Source organism: Lethenteron reissneri, chromosome 23 (genome assembly GCF_015708825.2).
Source record: "Lethenteron reissneri isolate LAM-NWPU_2019-01 chromosome 23, ASM1570882v1, whole genome shotgun sequence".
NCBI lineage: Eukaryota > Metazoa > Chordata > Hyperoartia > Petromyzontiformes > Petromyzontidae > Lethenteron > Lethenteron reissneri.
In genome coordinates, this window is record NC_083801.1 from 11,652,285 (window position 1) to 11,677,755 (window position 25,471).

The window sequence follows — 25,471 nt, forward strand, 5'->3', positions numbered from 1 at the left end:
TCAAACACAATACAATGTAAAATTAACTTCCAGGAAAAAAATAATTTCCCCAGTAACAGCTCACCGTATATTATAGGGGTTATTTTGGGTTAGAACGTGTAAATATAAATGATTAGTTAAACCCGCTACCACCCGACACAGCCAATTAAAAAGGTTTGTCACGTAAAAAGAACATGCCAATTCGTCATTAGTACAGCACACCGGTGTGTTGGAGAGAAAATCCACAACATTTACAATCTGAGTACGACGTTTCGCTAGCAATTCGAACTAGCTTCATCAGGCGACAGCCAGATTTGTGGATAAATCCTCCTGTTTCATTCCTTAAATAGAGGGGTAGACGTGATGACGTCACTTGTGAGCCCTTCACGTGCGAAGGGGGGATTAATGAATTTATATAAATTACAATCGGTATCCATTGCTGGTTGGGTTATTCATATGGTAATCGACGTACATTATGCATGCACATTGTTTTTGTACCTCCCGTCTTTTGCGTGCAATAAAATAGCAGTAGCTGTTATTGTCGTACAGGTAATCCCCATTGATGTATGGTGGCCTGTATAGGCATGCATTTAAACAATGTCTTACTTGATGATTCGCTTAGAAGCAGCACTAAGCCTGTAGCTATCCGAACGGTTAAAATTATTTATATTTATCTCAATTTCAATCGATTCTCTAATTAGTATTGGCCAGTAGTAACTCGTTTTGCACAGAACTTTTACATTATTAAATCAATTGAGTGTGCTTGTTGGCACACGTGTAGTGCCATAGGTGGGCCACACTTACCGGCAGTGGTGGACAGGGCCCATCTGCAGGTACCTCGGACCCCCAGGGGAGGGGCCACTGTGCCAGCCCAAGAGGGGGGGGGGCTGCTGGGGGCTCTAGGATCCTAGGCAGCTAAGCCCTCGGCGCCGGGCTCTGGGATCCCAGGCAACCCAGACAGCTAAGCCCCTTGGCGCCACCAACGGGGGGGGGGGGGCTGTGTGTGCTCTGTGGGGTATCTGGGGGCACACACAACCCCACCCCTCGATGAGCACGAGGCATTAAAGGGCCGCTCCCTTGCCGATCGGGGCCAGTCGCAGCTCAAGACCCAAGACCAGCCAGCTAGGACCCTGGACCCCCTCGTCCCGCTTGTCCTTCTAAGGGCCGGGACGCTGTGCGGGCCAGTGGTGGGACTCTGGGACTCCCGGCTCTACGTCCTTGTAAGGGCGAGTTCCGAGGAAGCCAGAGTCTAGACCCGCACCTTGGCTGGGTCGGGTCAGGTAGCCTCCCCTAGGGTAATTGTAGCCGGAGGACCCGAGAGCGTAGCCAGACTAGGCTGTGTTCCTAGGCTGTGTTCCTAGGCTGTGTTCCTAGGCTGTAACAGAGTATCAGGACTGTTGGAGTGTTGTATTGTAATAAAGAAGTTACCTCTACAAGTGTCTCCGGAAACCATTACACACGTCTTTTGCCACTGACGACAGTTGTATTTTGGAGTATTTAATGTTCCTTTGGTGTTCTTTTAGTCTCGTGCTGATCATTCGTCCTGTCTGCTCGACATAGCATTTGCCACAAGTGCAATTAATCCGGGACACACCTTCTGTTGATAGCTTCAGTAATACATTAGTTTCCCAAGGTGAACACGTTACCAGTTTCTAATGTATTACTGTATTAGTGTATTAATTTCTATAGTTTATGTACCATGCTAAATCTGACTCGGATGTTTTATTTTTCCAAAAATCTGGCTAATTGATCAATTACTCCCACAATGTACGGTATTTTCAAAATAATTTACTTACTTGGTCAGTGTCACCTCTCGTTTTATTTGATTTGGTTTTGGCATTCAGTGCCTTGTTGATTTGTGCACAATTGTAACCATTCAATTACAGCGCTCCTTAACATGTTTAATTTCACTTCTCAGACTATCACCATCTGACACTTTCTTAGCCCAATATATGAGTGTCTTGATGAGAGAGGATTTCTGTGTGGGGTAATGGTGTGACTACATTCAGATAGGCGTCAGTGTGCGTTTTCTTTCGGTAAACGCTGTGTGTTGTTTTACCATTTCGGCTGTTCCCGAGCAGAATAATCAGAAATGGGAGAGTTCTGTCAACTTACACTTCCATGATTAACTGGATGGATGGCTTTTGCGAGTTGAGATGATTTAGAAATTCGTTAAGTGTATTTTTGCCGTGTGGCCAGACCACCAGTGCTGTCATCCACATATCTAAAGCAAGCAGAGGGTTTTAGTGTGCTTGAAGATATTCATTTTTCTTCAAAATCTTCCATATACAAATTCGCAATCACAGGAGACAAAAGAGAGCCCATTGCTGCTCCTTCCTTTTGTTAATAGAAATCACCTTTCCACAAGAAATAGGTGTTCTTTAGACAGTGTTCAGCTAGTCGTGGGATATCTTTGGCAGAACCTGTGTTCGTTACCAGAGTATCGAGTAATTTAAATGACTCGTTGACCGAAACCCTTCGTGAACAGAGAAGTTACATCAAAACTTATGAGAATATCATTAGGGTTAAGCTTAATAGCTTTAATCATATTTACGAGATGTTCTGAGTTTTTAATGAAGGAAGAGGTCCTACCGATGAAGGGCTGTATTTGTTTCGTTATATATTGTGCTAATTTGTATGTGGCAGAGCCTATTGAACTCACTATGGGTCTTAATAGGACATCAGGTTTCTGAATCTTTGTTTGACCATACAGTCTTGGTGGTTTTGGCGCCCTTGGTTTGATCAAGGTATTGCGCTTCCAAAAAAACCTATATTATGGATGATATTGGTTCGTGAAAGCCTAAGTGTTAAGCTCACCGTATGTTGTGCGGTAATACAATTATGGTACAGCAAATATAATACTGAAACTAAACTGTATAGGGTAATCATATGCTACTCAATCATTTTTTAAATTGTCACGAAACTGAAAACAAATGATTTTAAACTTTATTGCCTATACGGCACAAAGTAGACCTTCGATACAATTCTGAAACTATTTTATGGATGATTAATGGTGCAAGATTTATTTTAAAAAGCTATTTTAGGTCCTGCAGGAAAATAAATTTTGAATTGATTTCCAATAAAACATACTTTGTTGCCTTTTGTTGTGATCAAGTATGTAATCTGTCTTATATAATAATAGTAATAAAGTAATCAGATATCATCATTTATTATCGCCATATGTCAACTACTGCAGTGAAACAATTTTAAATGTGTAAATCTGAGTAAAAATTATAATTTTGCATTTGGAAAGCCACTAAATAGAAAGATTATTTCGCAGTGGTGCACAAGCAGAAATAACAACAACAAAAACTAACCACATTCGTCAAATTATTTAATAGGTGATGTTCCAGACAACTACGATGTAACTATTTATATGCCAATTTAAATACCGGTCATCAAAATAAGAAAAAATGTGTAGTTCTCATCAGGCCCCATGGAGTAAAGTGGGTGTCCGACCATGATCCACTCTGTCTCTCTGTATGTGCAATGAAGAATGAAGAAGGGCCATTGGCAGAAACGTGACCTATTTTAATTTTTTTCCTTTGAAGGCAGCTTTATTGACGAAAGTGTTGAGGTTGCTACACATATATACTGTAAATAGAAATGTTAAGGCGAAGGTGATTGAATAACATAGACCATTGTTTGGCATTGCAGTGAGAAGCTGTCACACAAACTTTAGAGAAACACTCTATTCATGATTTATCTTGCATTACTTTAACAATGTAAAACGGATTTCCAATAATCGTTTGCTGCGGTAATGTAGCTGGGACCACTCACCTACACAGGTGACCCCAATATGACAACTTACTCCCCAATTGTATCAAAATCAAGATGACGTTGAATAAAGATGTATATTCGTGTTCGTTGGAAGATAAATTCCCTTAATGTGGCCTTTTCCAAGTGATATCTCCACTTGTGTGGGATGTTCTATGAGTGGGGCGGGGGGGGGCGGAGGAAGATTGGTTGGTACCTAATTGAGAGCCATTTACTTTGGCTCATGATCTATTTTCCGACTGCACATCTGTGAAAAAGAACTTGGTAGCTCATCGGATTCCTCCAGTATGAATACATTTTATGAATATATTTAACGGTCTTTCTCAACATTACTGAGGTCACCTAAAGGTTGCGGTGTCACCCTGGTTACTCATATCGCAATTATCTCCATAGTAACCAATCTGCAGAAACACAGTGGCCTCATTGTATAGCCAGAAGTTGATGCTGAAAAAAACGAGGGTCAAAACAATCTGCGAAATCTTTTAACTTTGGTCAAATTATTGTTGAAAAAACAATCCCGAGTAGGAAATACAGCATAATAGAATGATACTGGGTGGAGTGTTGGGATTGTGGTTAGCGCATCATGCTATGAACCGGGTTTCCGAGTTCAATACCCGGGCCATGACGAACATCAGTGCTTCATCTTCTTGGTTCTTTCGGTAAAGTCACGTAGAAGGGAAGTAATAAAATAATAAAAATAAAACATAATGAAACAATTCTCACGACGTTTCGGCTACAACGCAAGCAGCCGTCTTCACCTGAAGACGGCTGCTTGCGTTGTAGCCGAAACGTCGTGAGAATTGTTTTATTATGTTTTATTTTTATTATTTTATTACTTCCCTTCTACGTGACTTTACCGAAAGAACCAAGAAGATGAATCCCTGCAGTCACGAAAGCTTTAAATCGAAACATCAGAGCTGTTATCGCAACAGGAACAACCCACCATATTCACCAAACTGCAGACCAGCATGGTGAAGTATGACCAAGTAATTATCACTGCCAGGACGGAATGGGGATCCCGTAATACAACAAGGTGTGTGTTGTATTGAGCCATCGCGCAATATAATAATTACTCATTGGTGTATGTTTATGGCTGTATAATTTTATGTAACGTCATTGTAACGAATGGGATTATACCGTACATTGGTGTTTCAGCTGACGCAGGTGGCTCGTTCGGCAAGATTCTCTGGTGCACGCTTTAGGCTGAACTGGAAGCTTGTGAAAACCACAGGTCTCCGGATTTTTCCGTTTATCAACAGGTCCTGCAATACAGTAGTGGATGTTAAAGAATCCATGACATATTAGTTCACAAAAGAAGACTATCGCCTGCCTGTTTCAGGAACAGCAGCTAAATTAAGATAACACATTTTCACTATTCCTACATCACTTTGATTTACCAGGACTCCCTTAAAAACGACTATGATCTCCATGCGTCTCATAATAATATTAGCGATAAACTGATTTCTTAAGTGTAATGATAGACACGTTATTAATATCATCATTATTGTCAATCCACTGTTGGATGAAGGTCTCCCCCAAGCCATCACCATTCTTCATGGTCCAATCCATCTCACACCTGCATATGAACTGATCTCATCACTCTATTTCCATGATAGTCATCTTCTCAGATGCATTATAACCTTTGGCTGCCATTCCATTTCCAGTCTTGATCATGGCCCATCATCGTCATCGATCATTATTGTAACATTATGTCCTGCCTAAGACAAATTACTTTGATTCAGTCAACACGATGTCTTTCGTTTGCATTTGTTCCCTGATTCCTGCGTCCCTCTTTTGTTGCTCAGGGTAATTTCAAGAATACATCTTCATGCTTTGCACACATTGATATGAATGTGATAACATCCTCTAAGTATCTGAGAGAAAAACAGCCTATTGTAAAGCGAGTTTCATGTCTAACATACAGTTGACTTGACTTGTTTAAAAAAGAAGCAGGCACGGCAATGAATAGCCATCACGAATGTCAGTCCATGTCAACAGCGGCAGCAGCATTACGCATGTGGAGTATTCCTTTAGGCTAATTTTAAGCCAGGGTTCCTCTAACGTGCTTATGCCAGAGATGCATGGTTCTTGCCTTCGCCAATTGCGCATTAAAATGTAACGTTGTTATACGGCATACGGGGAATTGCATGTGATAAAGTTAGACCCATACGTGTGCATCAGCTGTTGAGTATTGATTTAAACTGTAGTCAGGTTACTTTTCTGGGCTCAAGGGTTATTAATTGTAGAGACAACCCTTGTACCAGTGCTCATGTTCTGTCTGTCCCAGGTCATATATGAATCAATGAAACGTATTGCAAGAGTAAACCTCTGTCTATTGCCGTATTAACGTGAACTTTTAATTTCTTAAATATGTTACATTCGTATAAATATATACAAGTATCACAAATTAATATGCATTTCCTTAAAAACATGGCACGCAAGCAACGAAAACCTACATCTTATGACGTTAACAGTTTTATGAGTTTCGATTAAGTTTAGCACATTTGTGTTGAATTGAATGTTCACTGCGTATTCACACACACAGCAGTGCACAGTACTTAGCAAATCATAACGCTATGAATCCGGAGAGCTAAGTTCGATTCCCAGCCACGGGTAGCATCAATGGCGAGTGGTAAAGGTCCTGGGCTCTCACCCTTCACCAATCCACCGTGACCGGCATAGTGAGGTTATGGTACAACAACCTGCATGGCCAACACTGTGTGTGGGGAGGCATAGAGCCAGAAACGGATTGATAAAACACAGTCAAATTTCGATATAAAGCTTTCGTGACTGCAGGGATTCATCTTCTTGGTTCTTTCGGTAAAGACCTGTTCTTCACCTGAGGACGGCTGCTTGCGTTGTGGCCGAAACGTCGTGAGAATTATTTTATTATGTTTTATTTTTATTATTTTATTATTTCCATTCTACGTGACTTTACCGAAAGAACCAAGAAGAAAAAAACACAGTCAATTTTAATTGTTATACTTGTATTACTATTATAGACATTGCATTAAAACTAACGTAATAAGAGCTAATGCACTTTCAATTACAGTACATGGCACTGGTGGAAAATTTTCAAATTATTGTTATCAGCTTTTATATGACTCAGGTTTTCTGTTTAGACGAAAAACACTATATGAATACAGTGAGTCGTCTGCAAATATAAAATGTATTTCTGGCCAAGTATATAGCTGAATTTTTAATCAAGTTTAGTATGTACTTTCTTTCTCGTCTGTGAAAACAATCAATTGCATGATATTAATGTGCACACTTCTGTGTAAAGAATTACCACATGTACTCCCAGAACTGCGTAACAATTGTCTCATTACATTTTCTGTACATTGACGGCCGCCGCTGGGATTTTGAGGTCCTGCCCCAAGGGCTGCATCACTCTAACCCACTTAGACAAAAACAAGAACGACGCAAAAGCCAATTCCACTTTGTTTACAGCGTGTAAAAATAGCACGCTAACTGCACAATTCAATATCCATCGTGCCTGATTTTCAACTATTTGTGGGGGGAAAAATCTTTCAGGAGGTAAAGGTGACAGAGTGCTAACGTAATTGTGGTAGCCTTTGTTATCTTGTTGAAGTCCGTTTGCTTTTTATATCATGTAAAGCGAATTCCCCCAAGTCCATGACAAATCTTGTTGTCGTATTTTCTATCAATATTATGGGGGGGGGGGGGACAAGCTAAGCATTGTATACACTCAATGTAATGCTAAAATGTGATGATACGGGGAACTGTAAAACAACTTTTGCGACAAGAACATTTTCACGGAAAAGAAAACAAAATATCTGCGTGTATAGTATACAGAAACTTCACTTAATATTTAGATGTCCACAGTTAACCCTCTCTCAGCAGGAGGTCGCTCCTTATCCCTGCTGCTCGCGCGGTCTGGAGATTCCTGTGTCGCCGTCTGTCACATTGATTTCCACTGCTCAGGTCCAAGCGTTACAGCTTTCTCTTCTCTTCTGCTTACGACTGACTGACCATCTGTTGGCGCCATTAATAAATGCACATATAGACAACACAAATCATGCTTATATGCATGGTTTTTGTAACTCTTTCCAATGTGCTATTATTGCTCGCAAGTGTTTTTTTTTTAAGTTGATGAATGCGTAAATATTCCCTGCTATGACAAATGGATCAGAAGCGTTGACATGCACGCTTCTGATCCAAATAACGAAAAGTGTTTGAAACAAGTGTTCATCACTGGATAACAATACCCTAATGTGCATGGACAATAATTATGAAATATGAATATGTTGATTGTAATTCAAATCCATGTTAATCAGTCCAATCTCTAAATGTGATGTTGCTTACTGTGTCATTTTCTTGCACTTAATCAAAAGCTGTAAATGTCAGCTCTTGAGCGCGGGCTCCCCATGGAGATGACAACATGCCTCTGAGCTTGCTGCTGTGAGCACCGCGTTGGCGAGATGTTAACAACCCCGCCTGGTATACAGCGAGCGTGGGTTCTATCCCAACCCTGACGCCTGTTGTATATTTGGAGTTTGCGTGTTTCTTCCCGTGACAGCGTGGATTTTTATCCGGGTCCTCCGGTTTTTCCCTCCACATGTAGAAACATGCGTCGAGAGTATGTGACTGCATTACATTTCCACGTGATAAGTCACTTCGTTGAGGCCAAGCGGCTTCTGGAAAAGAGCTATACATAGCTCAGTGGGCCTTACCTGGTAAAATACAAAAAAAATGTATTATAAATTAAAATTGTTATAAATGGTATGTAGCCGTCTAGCTGGGAAGATTTTCTCTTGCCTGGTTTTTTGACTGCCTTCTTCGGTTGACTTAACCACTTACTATGATATTCTATTCATTTTACACGTGAAAGCCTGTTTAGCCAAACTTATGTTGTAATAGTGTACATATACAAAGAAAGCCAAAGTGATTGTAGAAGACCCAGCAGTTTGAGGGGCTAACACTCAAAGCCTGTACAGATCGCCTGACAGAAACCTACTTGCTGTACTACCTTCCTTCTATAGGCATCTTGTTTGTATGCACACAGGTGATTCTCACACGCGTATCCGCATTATCAACCATCTCCACCTAAAAATAACTACATTTCACGTACAGATTAACCACGATTAGAATGAATTGTAACATTCATTGTATCACCGTGCTATATAAAAAGACAATTATAACATAACTACTTTAACTTTCTAATTGCATTGGTATAATACAGTACCATCTGCTGATGAAACCCAGGTTCAAGCTGCTCTAGAGTTTGTTTAGTTGCACAAATGTTGCTCTCCAATATTGGTCTGGAAAGCCAATATGCCGGTGGACTTTCAAATGCATTTTCTTCACGTGTAGGAGCAGAGTGGGATTCTGCTGAGATACGCGTGAGCTCACACCGTGCCGCAATATTGTGCAAAATGAACGACGTTGCCGGAACGCATTGCAGCTGACACGACTCGCAGTTTGGCTGCGAGCCACAGACCGGTCTACTGTGGCCGCGATTGAGCACCACGAAAGGGTTTGCGGTGATGAGCATCAGCCCCGGGGACTGCCTCTCTCGCTCTCTCTTGCACAACAGCAAAACAGCCAGTGACCAAACACTCTGTGATGGTCAAGCGATCAGTCAGTTACACTGAGACTTTTTGAAAATAATTAACTGCACCCTATAAATAATTCGGCTTGGTGTGGGTAAGATGTGGCACAGTTGAGAGTGCACTACGCTACGAACCCGGTGACCCGGGTTCAGTTCCCGGCTATGGGTAATATCAGTGGTGAGTGATATCTGAACAGGTCCTTTGGGCCCTGTCTTCACCACTCCCACTGGCCAGCGTGATGTCGTCTGGCCAAACACCCCCCCATTACCAACCCAGGCTGGGGAGGACTTCAAACAAGTTGACAGAGGGCTGTAAATTATTTTACTTTTTTGTTATATATCAATATTCTTACATAATACATTTATTTCCGTGATTAAAAAAAAGATCAAATATCATGAAGGTTCTGTAAAAATAATGTGATCACGATTTTCACTGATGATTTTTGAGATGGCGGTAAATATTCCACAACTTCAATGCACAGATCATTGTCTCCATAAGACAATATTGGTCTTTCATAACAAAATCAATGGTGAGCCTACGTTGGCAGTGGTGCACAAGCACCATTCATAGCACTTGAAGATTATTTTCGGTTCTTTAATACGATTGATTGATATACACACGATTGTACTCGAAACCCACATTACACATAAAATGGCTTCTTTAAAAAAATTGGGTCCACACCTTCATCTGTATATTTTAAACAGAATATTATAGGTCTTTTAGTGATTCATTTACTACCAAGTATTGTTTTATTTTGATGAATTTCGTCCATATATTACAGTACAGTATGCTAAAACTCACTTGACTGGTCATTATAAGTGCATGAGTGCCATTCCTAGTTACATTTACAATTAAACGTCAACCGTTGTATACGATAGTTTTAACTCAATTACAGTACTGCCAAATGCGTTTGTGTGCTCATTTAAATGCGCGTTCACATTTGCACATGTATATGTAAATCTCTCGTCTTTCTGTCCGAGAGTGATGAAGCTGCGATGCAAAACTCATAGCACATACATCTCTAGCCAGCATCGTGAGGACGCTTGGGAGAAGGACATATTCAACATGTAGTCCGCAGGGCAATGAATCTTGAGCAAATTAAATTATTTGGTCATAGCTCAACTATAAGCACAGCGAGATGACTTTGAAATTAGATGTGTGAAGTGCTGCTTGATATTGCATTGGGACCTGCTCAATATCTTGGCATCGGATGTCTCCTGGAATCCCACAATATTTGTAATTACAGCACAGTTGAGCTCATAAAAAAAACGAATCACGTTCGGTTTTCGGACCGAATTACATTTTTAGTCACAATTATCTGTAAAGTCATATAGAAAGAATATTATCAGTATTGTTAAATTGACAGACATTCAGCCTTTCAGATATAAATACATAATGGCCTTCCTCTTCATCAGACCAACAAGGTCATCTTTGCCTTCATTTAATATGCGACTACAGTACTGTACATTAACACAACTATAATGAACTGGCATGACATCTGTTCATATGTTATGGCAATTGACCCCCACAACCTACATTAGCTGAACTTTCGGTAAAATTGCCGAATTAATCATGTTCGTGTCATGCATGACTGGCATCAAACCACTTACATCAACACAATGAGTGCGGCTCAAGTGCCCTTCCAAGTCACCAATGACGTTGACTATTTAAAGTTTATTTGCTTAACCAGGTAATAACTCAAGAGACCAGGATAAGGTTCGTTTGCAAGAGTGAGCTAAATCACAAAAATGGCAAAAGCAATGAGTTAAATAAAGTAACGACGCAAGGATTTAACTTGTCCACGCTTTCATTGCTCCACTGGGCGACCTCTGGGTTGAAGGTCACGTGTGATAACAATTGCTTAATGGCAGCATCCCAGATTTGCTAATATTTGACTTTTTAAATCTTCGCTCAGCGTGTGGCTGTTAGATCACACGTTTATATATAGAGTCAAATGTGTGAAGTTTAAGGGTAATCTCAATGTAAAACAACTAATCAACAGAATGCGTTCATCTAAGATCATCCTTTTTCGCATTTTTTTCTTTTGCCGTACTTTGTGGCAACATTTTTCAAATCACAATAATAGTTATATCATACATTCCAGACTTAATACTGAAGACTGAAAATAATTGCATCGAATGATTGTTCAAACGAAAGATATACCGGCAAATGCCCTTGGCTCTTTCAACTCATCAGCTTGGATTTGCCCTCAGTCCCGAGAGGCATGGGGCCGAAGCCGCTTGCAGCTTTTCCCAAAAGCATCTTCCATCTTCCATCCTGGTTATATCTTCTACTATAATATATATTATAACATATTTATCCACAGTATACTCTTTGTTTTTTTTTTCGGTAAAGTCACGTAGGCAAAAATAAATAAATAAATAGAATCCGAAAAATAAATAAACCCAAAGAGTACGATTCCTTGCAGTCACGAAAGCTTCAAATGTAGAATTATCCACAGTATATTTTGGACTATGCGTATTAGACCTTAAGAAATATGTTAGACCCCCCCAAGCTTAGAGACTCTCTTTTGAAAGTTTACCGCTTTGGGATGTTTTTTCAATTGTTTATCAAGCGCTTCTCTGCCTTTGGAAAGACACTGGGGTACCGAGAGAAACCCGCACACATGAAGGGATTACAAGGCAACGTTTTGCACAGATATACTGAAGTATGTCACCAACCTACTTGAACATATCGTGCTGTCAAGCACCTCCTGTATCCCCTGCGCACATCTTCTCGGATATCTTCAGTGGTTCATTTTACAAAAACCTCAGTGATCTTTTTGGTATATTCTAATAGCACATCATCATACATCTCTCAGGCAATTCCCCGTACATCTTCCCGCTAAGATCTCCAAACATTAATGATATCGGCCAAACATCTAAAAGAAACAGGACCATCCTGAAGACCCTTGAGACACAAGCAAGGCTTTCCTGCTGTGTGATTCAGTACTTTTTAGATAAACGGATTAATCCGTGTAAATGTTTGTTTCAATACCTCCTCTTTGAATGCGCCACGGATTTCAGTGAGTGAGCTATCAATTGAAATTGTCGTAAATATGGAAAACATTATTTTGTTTCACCTTTGGATCGATATTTTTTTTGGCGCAAAGGTCCAGGCGCTGTTCGCACGAACCTACTTCTCAGCATCACTGCGCCAAAACATTGTATACTTGTGTTATTCTCATTATAAGGCTATAATTATTATTGTTTTGTTTAACGGGTATGATTGATCAAGTTCATTCATTGTAATTGTTGTTTTACCCTTGAATCTTAATGGTCAATCAAATCTTTAAATGACCATAAAAACCCATCTTCATAACACAAGTTTCAAATAACACACAGACAGGTGTGAACACCACTCAGTATTTATTATTGTTCTTGCATAATGCTCAGACGTCGAGTGCTTTTTGTACACTTATTTGTGTGATCTCGACGGGTTTCCCCATTAGCTGGATTATATTATTACATCTCTCCATGGCATCTCTCGCTTACATTTTCTAACATCTCCCTGTAATGTTTTCCCGCGCGTGCCGCGCTACGTGGTATCAGTCGTAATAAGCTGTGCAGAACCCTGCTTGTCAAAGCGTGTGGAACGGCCATCATGGCTTGTGGCACCATTTCGGGTGGGCCCTGCCAAGTGTTTTTCAGTAAGGAGCGAAGTTGCTGTGTCTAATCCCAATTGAGTAGTTTGTTGGTAATATGGCAGCAATGGGATGCTTGACCAACACCAATTACATTGAACGTTCTTTTTTTTTTCAACTATGGGGGGAAAACTCGAGAACCCAGAGTAATATTTTTGGTTCTTTCGGTAAAGTCACGTAGAAGGGAAGTAATGACGGCTGCTTGCGTTGTGGCCGAAACGTCGTGAGAACTATTTTATGTTTTATTTTTATAATTGTATTACTTCCCTTCTACGTGACTTTACCGAAATAATCAAGAAGATGAATCCCTGCAGTCACGAAAGCTTTAAATCGAAACCCTGAGTAAATCCATCTAAAATCGGGGTATAGCATGCAAACTCCACACAGAAAAGGCACCCGAGTCAGGAATCGAACCCATGATCTGCTTGTCGTGATGCGCAAGCGTTAGCACTGCACCGCCTCTGCCGCAATACGATCGATCTCGTCAGATCTCGACAGCTAAGCATGTGTGGGCCTGGAAAGCGATTGGATGGGCAACCTCCATGCATAAATTCGGACTCATGTGCTGGTGTCGGGACAGCGTTGTACCATACTGTGGTCCAACGTCCATGCTCTCCCGCCTTCCTTCACCAACCGGCACTGACCAGCATGGTGAAGTATGGCCATACGACCTGTGACCCGCACGGCGTATGGAGAATCCTCATCCAGCAGTGGATGAACAGGGCTGTAGTTGAACACGTATACTCACAGCTCGATACTGAATGACGCAATTGCGCTGCGCTGTTACCCAGTACCAAAAATAATAGCATCCGCCGTTAATGAAGAGGTATGAAATGACAGCGTTGTGAAAGGTTTATTTATTTTTTACTACATTTAATTAACAAGTGGGCTAAAAGTATACACTGAAATAAGTCGTCTGCATTCATACAAGTTTCACGGATTTGCCCAACAAGGATGCACGCCACACGCAGAATATAGAGACACAGGACAAATACATTATAGCCATTCTCAATCCACGAGTTGATGACGCTTTTGGGGGTCGTTTGACCATACTTCACCACGCTGGTCAGTGCGGGTTGGCGAAGGAGGACGCCTGGGAAGGACTCGTTTAGATAGTAATCACTCGCCACTGATGCCCGTGAGCCGTGGCCAGGAATCCAACTGCGGTGGCCGGGGTTCATGGAGCGTAATGAGTTAACCACCGCACCACCACCGCTCTACCCTCCCACGTAAAACAGACACGATATATAGTCTTAGGTTTTTTTCGGGAAAGTCACGTAGGTAAAATTTTTTTTAATAAAAGTAAAATAAAAATAAAATAAAAATCACGACGTTTCACAGCACGATTGCTGTACCTTGATACAGCAATCGTGCTGTGACGGTTCCACCTGAAGACGGAAGCTTGTGTTGCCTCCGAAACGTCGTGATTTTTATTTTATTTTTATTTTACTTTTATTACATTTTTACCTACGTGACTTTACCGAAAAAAACCTAAGAATATGAATCCTTGCAGTCACGAAAGCTTAAAGTCTAGAAGACACGATATACTGTATACTTTATAATCGTACAGCAATGAATACCAAATACACTGCATTTGAAATCGTACACGCTGCCGTTTAATCATTGAATTAAAGTACCGTAAACATGTTTAACATTGCGACCAATATATAGTGTCCCTTCCTCGTATAAACACGGTTAATAGTCCATACGAATAAGACATTACCTCAATGCTAAACCAATCTCCGAATGAAAAGTTTCACTGGGTTCAAACAACTATAGGGTGGTCCATTTATAGATATCCTACTTGTAAATATATATGGGAAAATATTTTAAAGGAAATTACAGTTTAAGATAGCGATACAGCTTTCGCCACGGTGCGCAACCACAGATAATCATTTTAAAATGCCCAACACGCTTGTTAATAACACTGCATTCAAAGGAGAGAAAATCTATATATAATAGGCAACGTTTGTGTTACTGTTCTCTGCATGTTCATCACCAACATCAATATAGTTCACGTGCTACATACTTGAACACTCTCCTCTGTGAGACATGGAGCTATCGTCTTTGCGTTATTTGATCACCTGTTGGGTTGAAACGTGGTCATGAGAAATCCACGGTGTGTCTACGAATGGATCGCCCTGCAGAGGATAATTGAGGATCGCGCAGCGCACTCGGCCATCAAACAGGTACAAGCACCCGTTTGATGGGCGAGGTCACGCCAGAAATCAGATTAACGATCTTTGAATATCTTCTTGGTTCTTTCGGTAAAGTCACGTAGAAGGGAAGTAATAAAATAATAAAAATAAAACATAATAAAATAATTCTCACGACGTTTCGGCCACAACGCAAGCAGCCGTCCTCACCGTCGTGAGAATTATTTTATTTTGTTTTATTTTTATTATTTTATTACTTCCCTTCTACGTGACTTTACCGAAAGAACCAAGAAGATGAATCCCTGCAATCACGAAAGCTTTAAATCGAAATCTCTGAATATGTACAACAACTTTGTTTTAATTGTCATGACCTTTGTACCGCTCACGACCGAACATGTATACTTTCTCAAAATAATCAATCATAAGTAACGCAAGTAAGTACACGGTAGTAGCACGACAGCGATTTACTTTGGAGAGGAAAACGGCACTGACGAATTAAACATAATTTAAGGTTTTAATTGTCGGTGATCCTGATTTAGGCATCACATGAATTAAATTCGTATACTCGTTACGTCCTTTTTGAAAATGCAGCACAGGTGTTGTATATTTCGCCAAGGCAGGATAATTTTACACATTACATTACATCGAACAATAAAAAAAAACGTGTGTGAGCATGTCCCCACCATTTCTCGTTCTTGAATACCCACGAGAGTGTAAACCACAGTTCCAGTCGGCGCAGACGCAGTTCCATATCAAGTGTCCAATGGCCAAACGCTCTTCCATATCCACGAGCGGCTGAGATTTGGTCCTCAGCCTGGGGTGGTGGGACACGGGGAAAGTGAAGCGTCTCTCCCGCACTTCCTCACATGCTTCCGATCACGATCGCCTCCACCTCTTTGGAAGGTCTCCGCTCCTTGACCAGGAGGTTGAGCATACTCTCGGACTTTATAAGGAGGTTGCAGCCCAGGAAGAAGATGCCGAACACCACGGTGATGGAGAGCACGCACATGACGGCGATCTGCACGACGCGCGTGATGTAGAGGCTGCGCTCCTCCAGCTCGGCAGACGAGGATCCAGGCCACGTGTCGTCGGACACCACCACCAGTGCCCGGTCGCAGCAGCTGGACGTCTGGACGCCGCTGCTCTGGTTGATGCTCAGGGCAGCCCTGAGCACTGCGCTCACGTTCATCTTCGCCGCACGACGCTGCAGAGGGGCACCCCTTCGCCTCCCAACAGGCGCCAAGCAGCGAGCTCCACGCACACCACGCAAGCGAGAGAGAGAGAGAGAGTTCTCGGTGAACTCTCTTGCTCACTGCGTCCTCGAGCGCATTGAGGAGCAACGCGTCTTCACTCACGCTGGATGAGCTGGAGGAGAGAGATGGAGAGAGAAGCTCTGGCCAAAGCGGAGGAGGAGGAGGAGGGGGGGTGCAGTGGCGCGCGTGACTCGTCCCGGTGCCGCTGGTTTTGATTGTGGCAGCTCTTCCATGTCACGGAGCTTTAAAAGACTTCGGAAGAGACCACGCGTAGGTGGCGGGGGTGGAAGAGGGTTGGGGGTGGGTTGGGGAGTCGTGGTGCCTCGGAGGAGGAGGCTGTATAGATCACGCTGAGATAATATCGGGGAAATGCTAGGATACTGAAACAAAATTGATATATATTTTAGTTCGATAATTTTGTTTTAATTATGGTGATGCCACAGTCAACGTATTCCCCGGATTATATGACGGCATCTTTTTTTGTTCCCTGTATTTGAACGCAAAAGTTGGGGGTTGCGTCTTATAATCCGACCGGTGTGTGTTTCAAAATCAACGATTTTTGGGTTTAGATCGCGTTTATTTATAAATGTGTCGTAACCCTCCACCACCCGACACGGCCAATCAGTAAAAAATGTGTCACGTTGACAAAGACAAATAGTTCACTGCTTTAGCCCACCGGTGTGTTGAAGCAACAACATTCACAATTTGAGTACGCCGTTTCGCTGGTAATTACAACCAGCATCATCGGGCAATTCGCCAGAATGGTGAGGCTCTCCTGTGTCTCCCGTTGTTATATAGAGCAGCAGCAGGATGACGTCATCATTAACTCATCAGGTGCAAAGATTCAAGGGGGGAGTGATTGTAATTATATACTAGATTAGTAATCAGGCTATTGTTACGATGCGAGTTGTAGATTAGTAATCATTTGGAATGTGTTTTATTGTGATTATGCTACATTAGTAATCAGTTAGTGGTTGTTTCCCTTATAAGTAATTGTAATGTATCTTATTTAATAATACGCTTCCAGGCCGCACTAAGCCTGTAGCTGTCTGAGCGATTAAAGTTATTTCTGTTTCTCTCAATTTCAATCGATTCTCTAATTAGTCTTTGCCAGTAGTAACTAGTTTTACACAACACTTCCACGTTGTCAAAATCAATTGAGTGCCCCTGTTGGCATGCATGTTCTGCTACTGCCGACAGTTGTGTTTGTGATAGTTTAATATTTCTCTGGTGTTCTTTTAGTCTTACACTAACGTTACGCCCTGTCTGTCCAATATAGCATCTGCCACATACACAATTAATCCGATATACACCTTCTGTTGATAATTTAGGTAATTCGTCTTTAGTGCACGTTACTAGTTGTTGAATTTTGTGTACTGTACCAAATCTTACTGTAATGTTTGGCTTTTGCAAAACACGGGCTAATTTATCAGTTACTCCTGAGATAAATGGTATTTTTATTGTTTTAATAATCTGATCGCTTTCAGCAGTGTTGCTGGTAATTCGTCTTTAGTGCACGTTACTAGTTGTTGAATTTTGTGTACTGTACCAAATCTTACTGTAATGTTTTGCTTTTGCAAAACACGGGCTAATTTATCAGTTACTCCTGAGATAAATGGTATTTTTATTGTTTTAATAATCTGATCGCTTTCAGCAGTGTTGCTGAAAGCGATCAGATTATTAAAACAATAAAAATACCATTTATCTCAGGAGTAACTGATAAATTAGCCCGTGTTTTGCAAAAGCCAAACATTACAGTAAGATTTGGTACAGTACACAAAATTCAACAACTAGTAACGTGCACTAAAGACGAATTACCTAAATTATCAACAGAAGGTGTATATCGGATTAATTGTGTATGTGGCAGATGCTATATTGGACAGACAGGGCGTAACGTTAGTGTAAGACTAAAAGAACACCAGAGAAATATTAAACTATCACAAACACAACTGTCGGCAGTAGCAGAACATGCATGCCAACAGGGGCACTCAATTGATTTTGACAACGTGGAAGTGTTGTGTAAAACTAGCTACTACTGGCAAAGACTAATTAGAGAATCGATTGAAATTGAGAGAAACAGAAATAACTTTAATCGCTCAGACAGCTACAGGCTTAGTGCGGCCTGGAAGCGTATTATTAAATAAGATACATTACAATTACTTATAAGGGAAACAACCACTAACTGATTACTAATGTAGCATAATCACAATAAAACACATTCCAAATGATTACTAATCTACAACTCGCATCGTAACAATAGCCTGATTACTAATCTAGTATATAATTACAATCACTCCCCCCTTGAATCTTTGCACCTGATGAGTTAATGAGTTAATGATGACGTCATCCTGCTGCTGCTCTATATAACAACGGGAGACACAGGAGAGCCTCACCATTCTGGCGAATTGCCCGATGATGCTGGTTGTAATTACCAGCGAAACGTCGTACTCAAATTGTGAATGTTGTTGCTTCAACACACCGGTGGGCTAAAGCAGTGAACTATTTGTCTTTGTCAACGTGACACATTTTTTACTGATTGGCCGTGTCGGGTGGTGGAGGGTTACGACACATTTATAAATAAACGCGATCTAAACCCAAAAATCGTTGATTATGAATAACATTGGTCGCGAAAGCCTACGTGTTAAACGGTGTGTGTTTGATCACATTTTGTTTAAAGTGCACATAGCCTGGCACAAGCGCCACTTCGTGGCGAATGGCCGTGTTGTTGTTGATATTTGTTTAATGTTATTGACACATGGCACAGGTTTGGGGTGCGTCTTTTCGGAGCCTCTCAAAATCCGGATGATGCGGTATTTAGATGCCACCCGTGTATGAACGGGTGATTGCACACGAAGCACCACGTGAACATATGGACTTGTACGTCAACTGCAATGATGGCACGACGAGTCGCGTATGTTAGGCGTACACAACGCGCGCGCAATCCATGACCACTGTCACGGTGTGTGGTGTGCACACTCACACGGATTAAATGCAACGTGCACACGCGCGCATCCACGTGTTCAACTCGTAACGCGCACAGTTTTCGTTCACTCTCGTGGAGACAAAACGAGTCGGAGGCGCAAACAAGCGGAAAGGCAATCACGTTGGTGAGCGGGGCGCCCAAATACAAACCAAAGCTCTGCGGTCCTCGATGTATTAAGGTGTTTTCGGTCGATTAATGAATTGTTTGCTTGTGGGAGGAAACCGGATGAAAGAACCACGCGTACTCGGGTCAAACACTTTAGCCCATACAGACAACAACAGTTGTGAGTCCACATTTGCTGTGCCGCCTTCTCCTGGCAAGCCAGGGTTATGGCACCTCGACATCCAATTCTGTGTGACCCACCAAACCTCGCCTCCACGGCACTGGATGATCAAAGGCGCGCAGAGCCACCACCGCCAGTTATATTCCTGCTTGCCTATGTCCTACGACAGTCCAAATGGTCAAAACGTTTAGCACGATGAACTGGGGGCTTGCGAAAGAGCTGGTCAGTCGTGCAGCGTGGCTCTGGGATGACGCCAGGGAGAGGCTATCGAGATGACAAGCAAAGAGGTCCGCTTAAGAGGCAGCGAGGTGCTTTGAAGTGGCGGTCAGCTGCTGCGTGGAGGCAGCTTGGAGTGGTGGGGTAGTGGAGTGACGGAGGTGGAGTGGTCGACGTGGAGAGCTTGTTTTAAAGGCAGTTAGAGGCAGAAAGTGTTGGTGGAAGGAGCTGCACGAGTGTGGAGGAGGAGGTCACACGTGGCTGAAGGGGAGTCCGCTTTGCAAGGGCTGCATTGTGGCGAGACGAAATGGCCTGTCACCGTTTGTTAACAGTGGAAAAAATAATCACGGGGCTATGTACGGAGAGACTTTGTACAGCAGCTGAAGGTCGCGTTTGGTACATTGCCGTGGTGCGGAAGGGTAATGAACTGGTCACCAGAGGGCAGGTCAGCTACTGGCATCAGCTTGTGTCACAATGGACCCCGTGGAATCAGCGGTGAGTAAATTACTTTGACTTCACTTCATGCGGTCACTTGCCAGCATGACTAATGTTGATGTTGGAGGAGAAGAAAAATAATAACACCTTGATGATGACTATTTCTGATGGAAACCAATGTGTGTTTTTAGTTTTAAAGATAGATTGTTTTGAATTTTTGGAGTACATTTCTGACTTGGCTGCTCGTCTATTTGATCACTGCCTAAACGTGCTGAGGCTGATTGTCTTGTATTAGTTGTTCCCCGTGCGTACAGAAACAGGGTGTGCTTTGTACAACCTGTGCAAATGATAATGTTTGTGTCTTACCTGTTTCCTGACCTTTTTGTGCTTAATGAGATACATTCTTATTCTCATTATCTAAATCCACACGACATAGGGGTGCCACAGTGGCGAGATGTTAATCACCTAGCCTGACATACAGGAGATCGTGGGTTCGATCCCGATCCTGACGACTGTATTTTTTTCCTCCACATTTAGAAACATGCGTTTAGAGTATTTGGCTGCTGGAAATTTCCACGTAATAAGCCACTTCGTTGAGCTATCATTTGTGGCCAGGTCGATTCTGAAAAAGAGCTGTAAAGCTCAGTGGGCCTAACCTGATAAAAGTAAGTTTTTTATATATGCAGTACACGCTGTAGGAGTGTTTGTCAGAAATGTCTGTCTTTCTTGTTTATCATTATCAATTATAATCACCAGCCATGATCTATCCACTGCTTAATCAATGCCTCCACAAACGATCACCATCTCTCATGGTCTCACAATGCAACAATCCACCGAACGTACTTACACGAGCTCTTCTTATCACCCCGTTTCCGTGGTGGATTCTTCACAGCGTGCATGTTCCCACCTTTGGCTGCCACTATCCCCTCTACCAAAAACGCAGTTACTTTTCCTACGGTTAATATGGTTGTCTCTAACGTGCATATGTTCTCTAATCCAAGTTTCCATCTCTCTGTCTCTCTCAGTGTGCACCTATCAGCCTTTATTCTATTTTGTGTCATACGTGGCAGAGCAGGTAATATACACTGTTTGGAAACGTTCTTATTTTCAAACATTGGTGTATTTCTTTTCGTTATTAAGTTCATTTCCAAACAAGATCCATCAACTCTCATCTGCCTTTTAAATTCAATAAATCATTCACCGTATGACTTTAGTTTTTTATCCATATTTGCAGACTTCTCTTTTAAATTATTCAATGTTATGCTGCAGTCGATTTCCATCTCTTAAAATTTCTGTGATCAGAAAATATCAGATGTTCATATTTTCTCAAATTTGTTTGGCTATATTTCTTAAACCCAATGATCAGAAGAACATATATTTTGATGTTGCTGTGAATAACTTCGGAAAAAGCACGTCTCATTTTCTGAACCCTTTTCTCATGAAAAGTTTGAACTTTTATTTTATAATGAAAGTCAATGATTTTTAAAAGATATTTTTCTATTTAGGCCTGATTTTTTTTTAATTCAGAACTTAAATGACTGCATACATTTCTACTGAGTAAAATGCCTTTTCAAAGACCACAAAGACTATTCACTAGTATTTTAAAGAAAATATCCACGAAGTAAATGGTAGAGCGATCTTTCTTACTCCCAGCTTGCTGTTTTGATTCGATTATCTCTACCTCACCATTATTCTGTTCCCAGTCATCTTCATAAACAATGTCTATGCATGCAAGAAGAGGCTACGAGATCCGTATATCTCCGAGTCAGTTTTATCACCATATTTTATATGTAGAATTATCGCCACATAATTCCATGATTGAGATTTTCCATTTCTGTGAAAATATTTATGGAACAGAGCTACTACTTTTGTTCTAAAATGGTTCCACTCTTTGATGGTGTTCACAGCCAAACATTTCAACATGTGCAGCAAACTGTTTCATTTTTAACTATGACATCTGGAATGTCCTTATGTTCATCTGAAAACAGTACATTGAATACACGGAACAATTATGAAAAGAATGAGAGTCAGAGAGTACAACCAAAACGTGATTGAGGGTGTCATCATTAGCAATGAAAGCACTGGCGGAGCCAGTGGGGGGTGGGGTGGCACGTGCCCCCCAATGATCCGATCGAAATCCCTAATTTCGATCGGATCATTGGGGTTTATTAGTAATAAATCGGGATTTTGCGATCCCCACTGCCACTGTGTAGCATATTATTATGTGCCAGGGACTCTATGAGATGATAGGACAATAGTCTGAGTCCATAATTGGCAATAAGTAACGGCAAATAAATTATAAGTGACTCACAGAATTGTGCGCAGTTGTGTATACAGGACACGACTTCCCTGAAGGCATTCACCTTCAGCGAGCGCGATGTCGATCACACAACGCGGTTCAAATTAGACCCTCGATCGATGGCTGCGCCATCGCCGCACACGCGTCGAATAAAAAGCAAGGGACAAGTCCTTAATAATAGTAATAATAGTACAATTTGTAACGCGCGCAAATTTGCAGACGTAGTGGCCGCAACTCAGAGGCGCGGAGCCAAGCTCAGAGTCGCTCAAAAGCATGATTGTAGAGGTGAGTTTTTAAGTGTCTCTTGAAGGAGGCGATTGAGGTGATGCTGCGAATGTGCAGAGGGATATCGTTCCAGACTGTTGGGGCTGCCACCGAGAAGCGGCGCGTAGACATGACCATCCTGGATCTTGGTATTGAGAGGAGGTCGTGAGTCGCGCTGCGCAGGCATCTGCCGTGTGCTGAGCTGCAAGTTGTCAATAATGAAGAAAGATACGGCGGGCAGGCGGATATGAAGGCATTGTGGCAGAGGCAGGCGGTCTTGTATGTGACCCTACTGGCAATGGGTAGCCAGTTGAGAGCGCGGAGACGAGCTAGTGAGTCGAGGCGGGGATGAGTGTGGGCAATGACGACGCGTGCTAGGTTATTTTGTAGTCTTTGAAGCTTCTTTAGGTTGCCAGCGGAGGTCCGGACAAGGACGGAGTTACAATAGTCAAGGCGAGACCCAACTATGCAACATGCCAAAGTGTTGGCAATTTCAGTAGAGATGAGAGGACGTATGTGTCTAAGAGCCTTCAGGTGAAAGTTACATGAGCTGATGATATGGTTGGTTTGACGGTCGAAGGATAAAGTTGAATCTAGGATGACACCTAGGTAGCTGAAGTGGTTGGTGAACTTGATGCTACGAACAAGTCCTTACTTACTAACACCTATAATTTGTCATTGCTGGAGGGGTTGCCCCCTACCTGAAAATCCTGGCTCCGCCATTGAATGAAAGTTTAAAGGCAGTAAGAAGGTTTATGACGGGCAATTCACAAATGGTAGCCCTTAAGGAGAAAGATGAAACCATATCACATAATAGCCACATGTTACATTAGTAAAGGGCTTTTATGTCGATCTCTAGAGCAAAAAAAAGCATATATCCCTGGAATTGACCCCCTTTTCTCATTATTGCACGATGTAACCCACATAAACTTGTGCTCTGCTACATCCGAGCAGTCTTTCTGAATGGTAACTCACCAGATGATGACAGCGTAGATTCATATATGGACAGTATCACAGGTGCGTTCGTTCGTTCGTTTCTCAATCCGCTTGTTCTCTCGAGGGTCGCGGCGGCAGCATGTTGAGTCGTGGCGGTCCAGACCTCCCTTTCCCTGGCGACAGACTCCAGCACTACTGCACTACTATACACTATTATACACTACACTACTATACACTACACTACTATACACAGACTCCAGCTCTTCTTGGGGAATTCCCAGGTGTCCCCAGGCCAGCTGAGCGACATCGTCCCGCCAGCGTGTCCTGGCCGGGCCCGGGGTTCTTTGCCCAGTCTCATAGGTGTCATTCATTGCACGCAGTTTTCTTACTGGGGTGTTGCAGAGGAATCAGAGCCGGTGGTGGATGATGGGTCTTAGATGTGGCTTTGATGTGGAGTCAAAGCTGTTGTAAGGAAAACTTGATCATGGAGCCTCGGGAAATGAGAGACATATCTATGAGAGCAGCTGGGGAGGAGGTCGAGATGTATGATTATCGTTTCTGATGTACGGTATTACAGCGTGCGTAGAGTACACTGCAGGAGTGAAGAACTGTCTGACTGGGAACAAGACATGAGGGACTGGGGAGAGTTGGATATGACAGGAGAAGGCAAGGTGAATTGGATGGTTTATGTGGACAATGCTAGTGCCTGGCTTATGGTGGAAGTGGTGAGTCAGGGTTATGGATTGTAGCTTGGTGGTGTTGAACGCAAGCGCAGCTCATGCTTAGTTAATCAGGACGTTAGGCCCAGTCGTGGGCATATGAGTGCTCTGCTCGTGTCTGCCAATGCACATCGTGGTCATTTCGTTATCCATAGGCCAGCCTTGCATATGGCACTTGAGTGTCATGAACTGACCACGATGGGTGAATTACTCTGCACTAGTAGACACGCACATTTTGCAACATACTCGCACTCTATTGATAGAGCAGTGTGCATGCGAGCATTGGTGGATCACACCAATGTTCTGAAACTCTCTTCCCGTGAGCAATGAGGTGTTCCCTTGTACTGCACGCCTGCCCATGTGTTTAATTCCGTGGCTTCAGTTGAGTAAAACATTCTACCAAAGCATGGCATTCTAGCACCTACTATAAGCTCCGGTTGGCTATGTGTGGTGCGAAAGAAGTTCAACATACATATATTCAGGTCGTCATCATGACCAATTGTATAATATTGAATGCGTTGCTGATTACACTATGTAACACAATTATGTGAAGGAATGACAGAAATGCACACGTTTTCTCATTGAAAACAGGTAAATTTCAAAATATCAATGTCCTGGTCACAAAAGCAAAGTTTGTGGGGAATAATAGCCATTTTCTGTACTTCTGAGGCATAAGCAATAAGGAAATAATACTACCCAGGAACAATTTTGTTTGTTACACATTGTTATATAAGCAGGCGATAAAAGTTGACCAGGAGAGGGCATTTGCGACAAAAGCAGCCCACACTACGCAACAGTATTCATGACTACGGTTGTTAAAAGACAACCGGTAAAACGGTAACCGTTTTCAGAATAGGTTACCGCTTCCGCTGGAATGTTATTCATGAATTCACTCATTGACACGTGCCAACGTACAAACCGCACGGCTGCCTAAGTACATTTTCCCCTCGAGTCT

General features: G+C 42.1%; 1 protein-coding gene across 3 annotated transcripts; it reads right to left on the reverse strand.

The window, feature by feature from the left end:
* Nucleotides 1–4,959: 4,959 nt before the first annotated feature.
* On the reverse strand, nt 4,960–25,239 carry RPRM (reprimo, TP53 dependent G2 arrest mediator homolog). 3 transcript variants are annotated; one of them, XR_009755494.1, is made up of 3 exons: nt 23,837–25,239; nt 15,812–16,493; nt 4,960–5,018 (listed from the first exon to the last, which is right to left on the reverse strand). XR_009755494.1 is itself a non-coding variant. In XM_061557194.1 (2 exons), exon 2 carries the CDS (start codon nt 16,315–16,317, stop codon nt 15,991–15,993), a length of 327 nt encoding a protein of 108 aa, XP_061413178.1. In that variant the 5' UTR covers nt 16,318–16,379; nt 23,837–25,239; the 3' UTR covers nt 12,715–15,990. The 3 variants fall into 3 exon arrangements, 2 of the variants coding, with proteins under 2 accessions (XP_061413178.1, XP_061413177.1); XM_061557194.1 differs by lacking the exon at nt 4,960–5,018 and having other exon boundaries at nt 12,715–16,379; XM_061557193.1 differs by lacking the exon at nt 4,960–5,018 and having other exon boundaries at nt 12,715–16,493.
* Between the last annotated feature and the right edge of the window lie 232 nt (nt 25,240–25,471).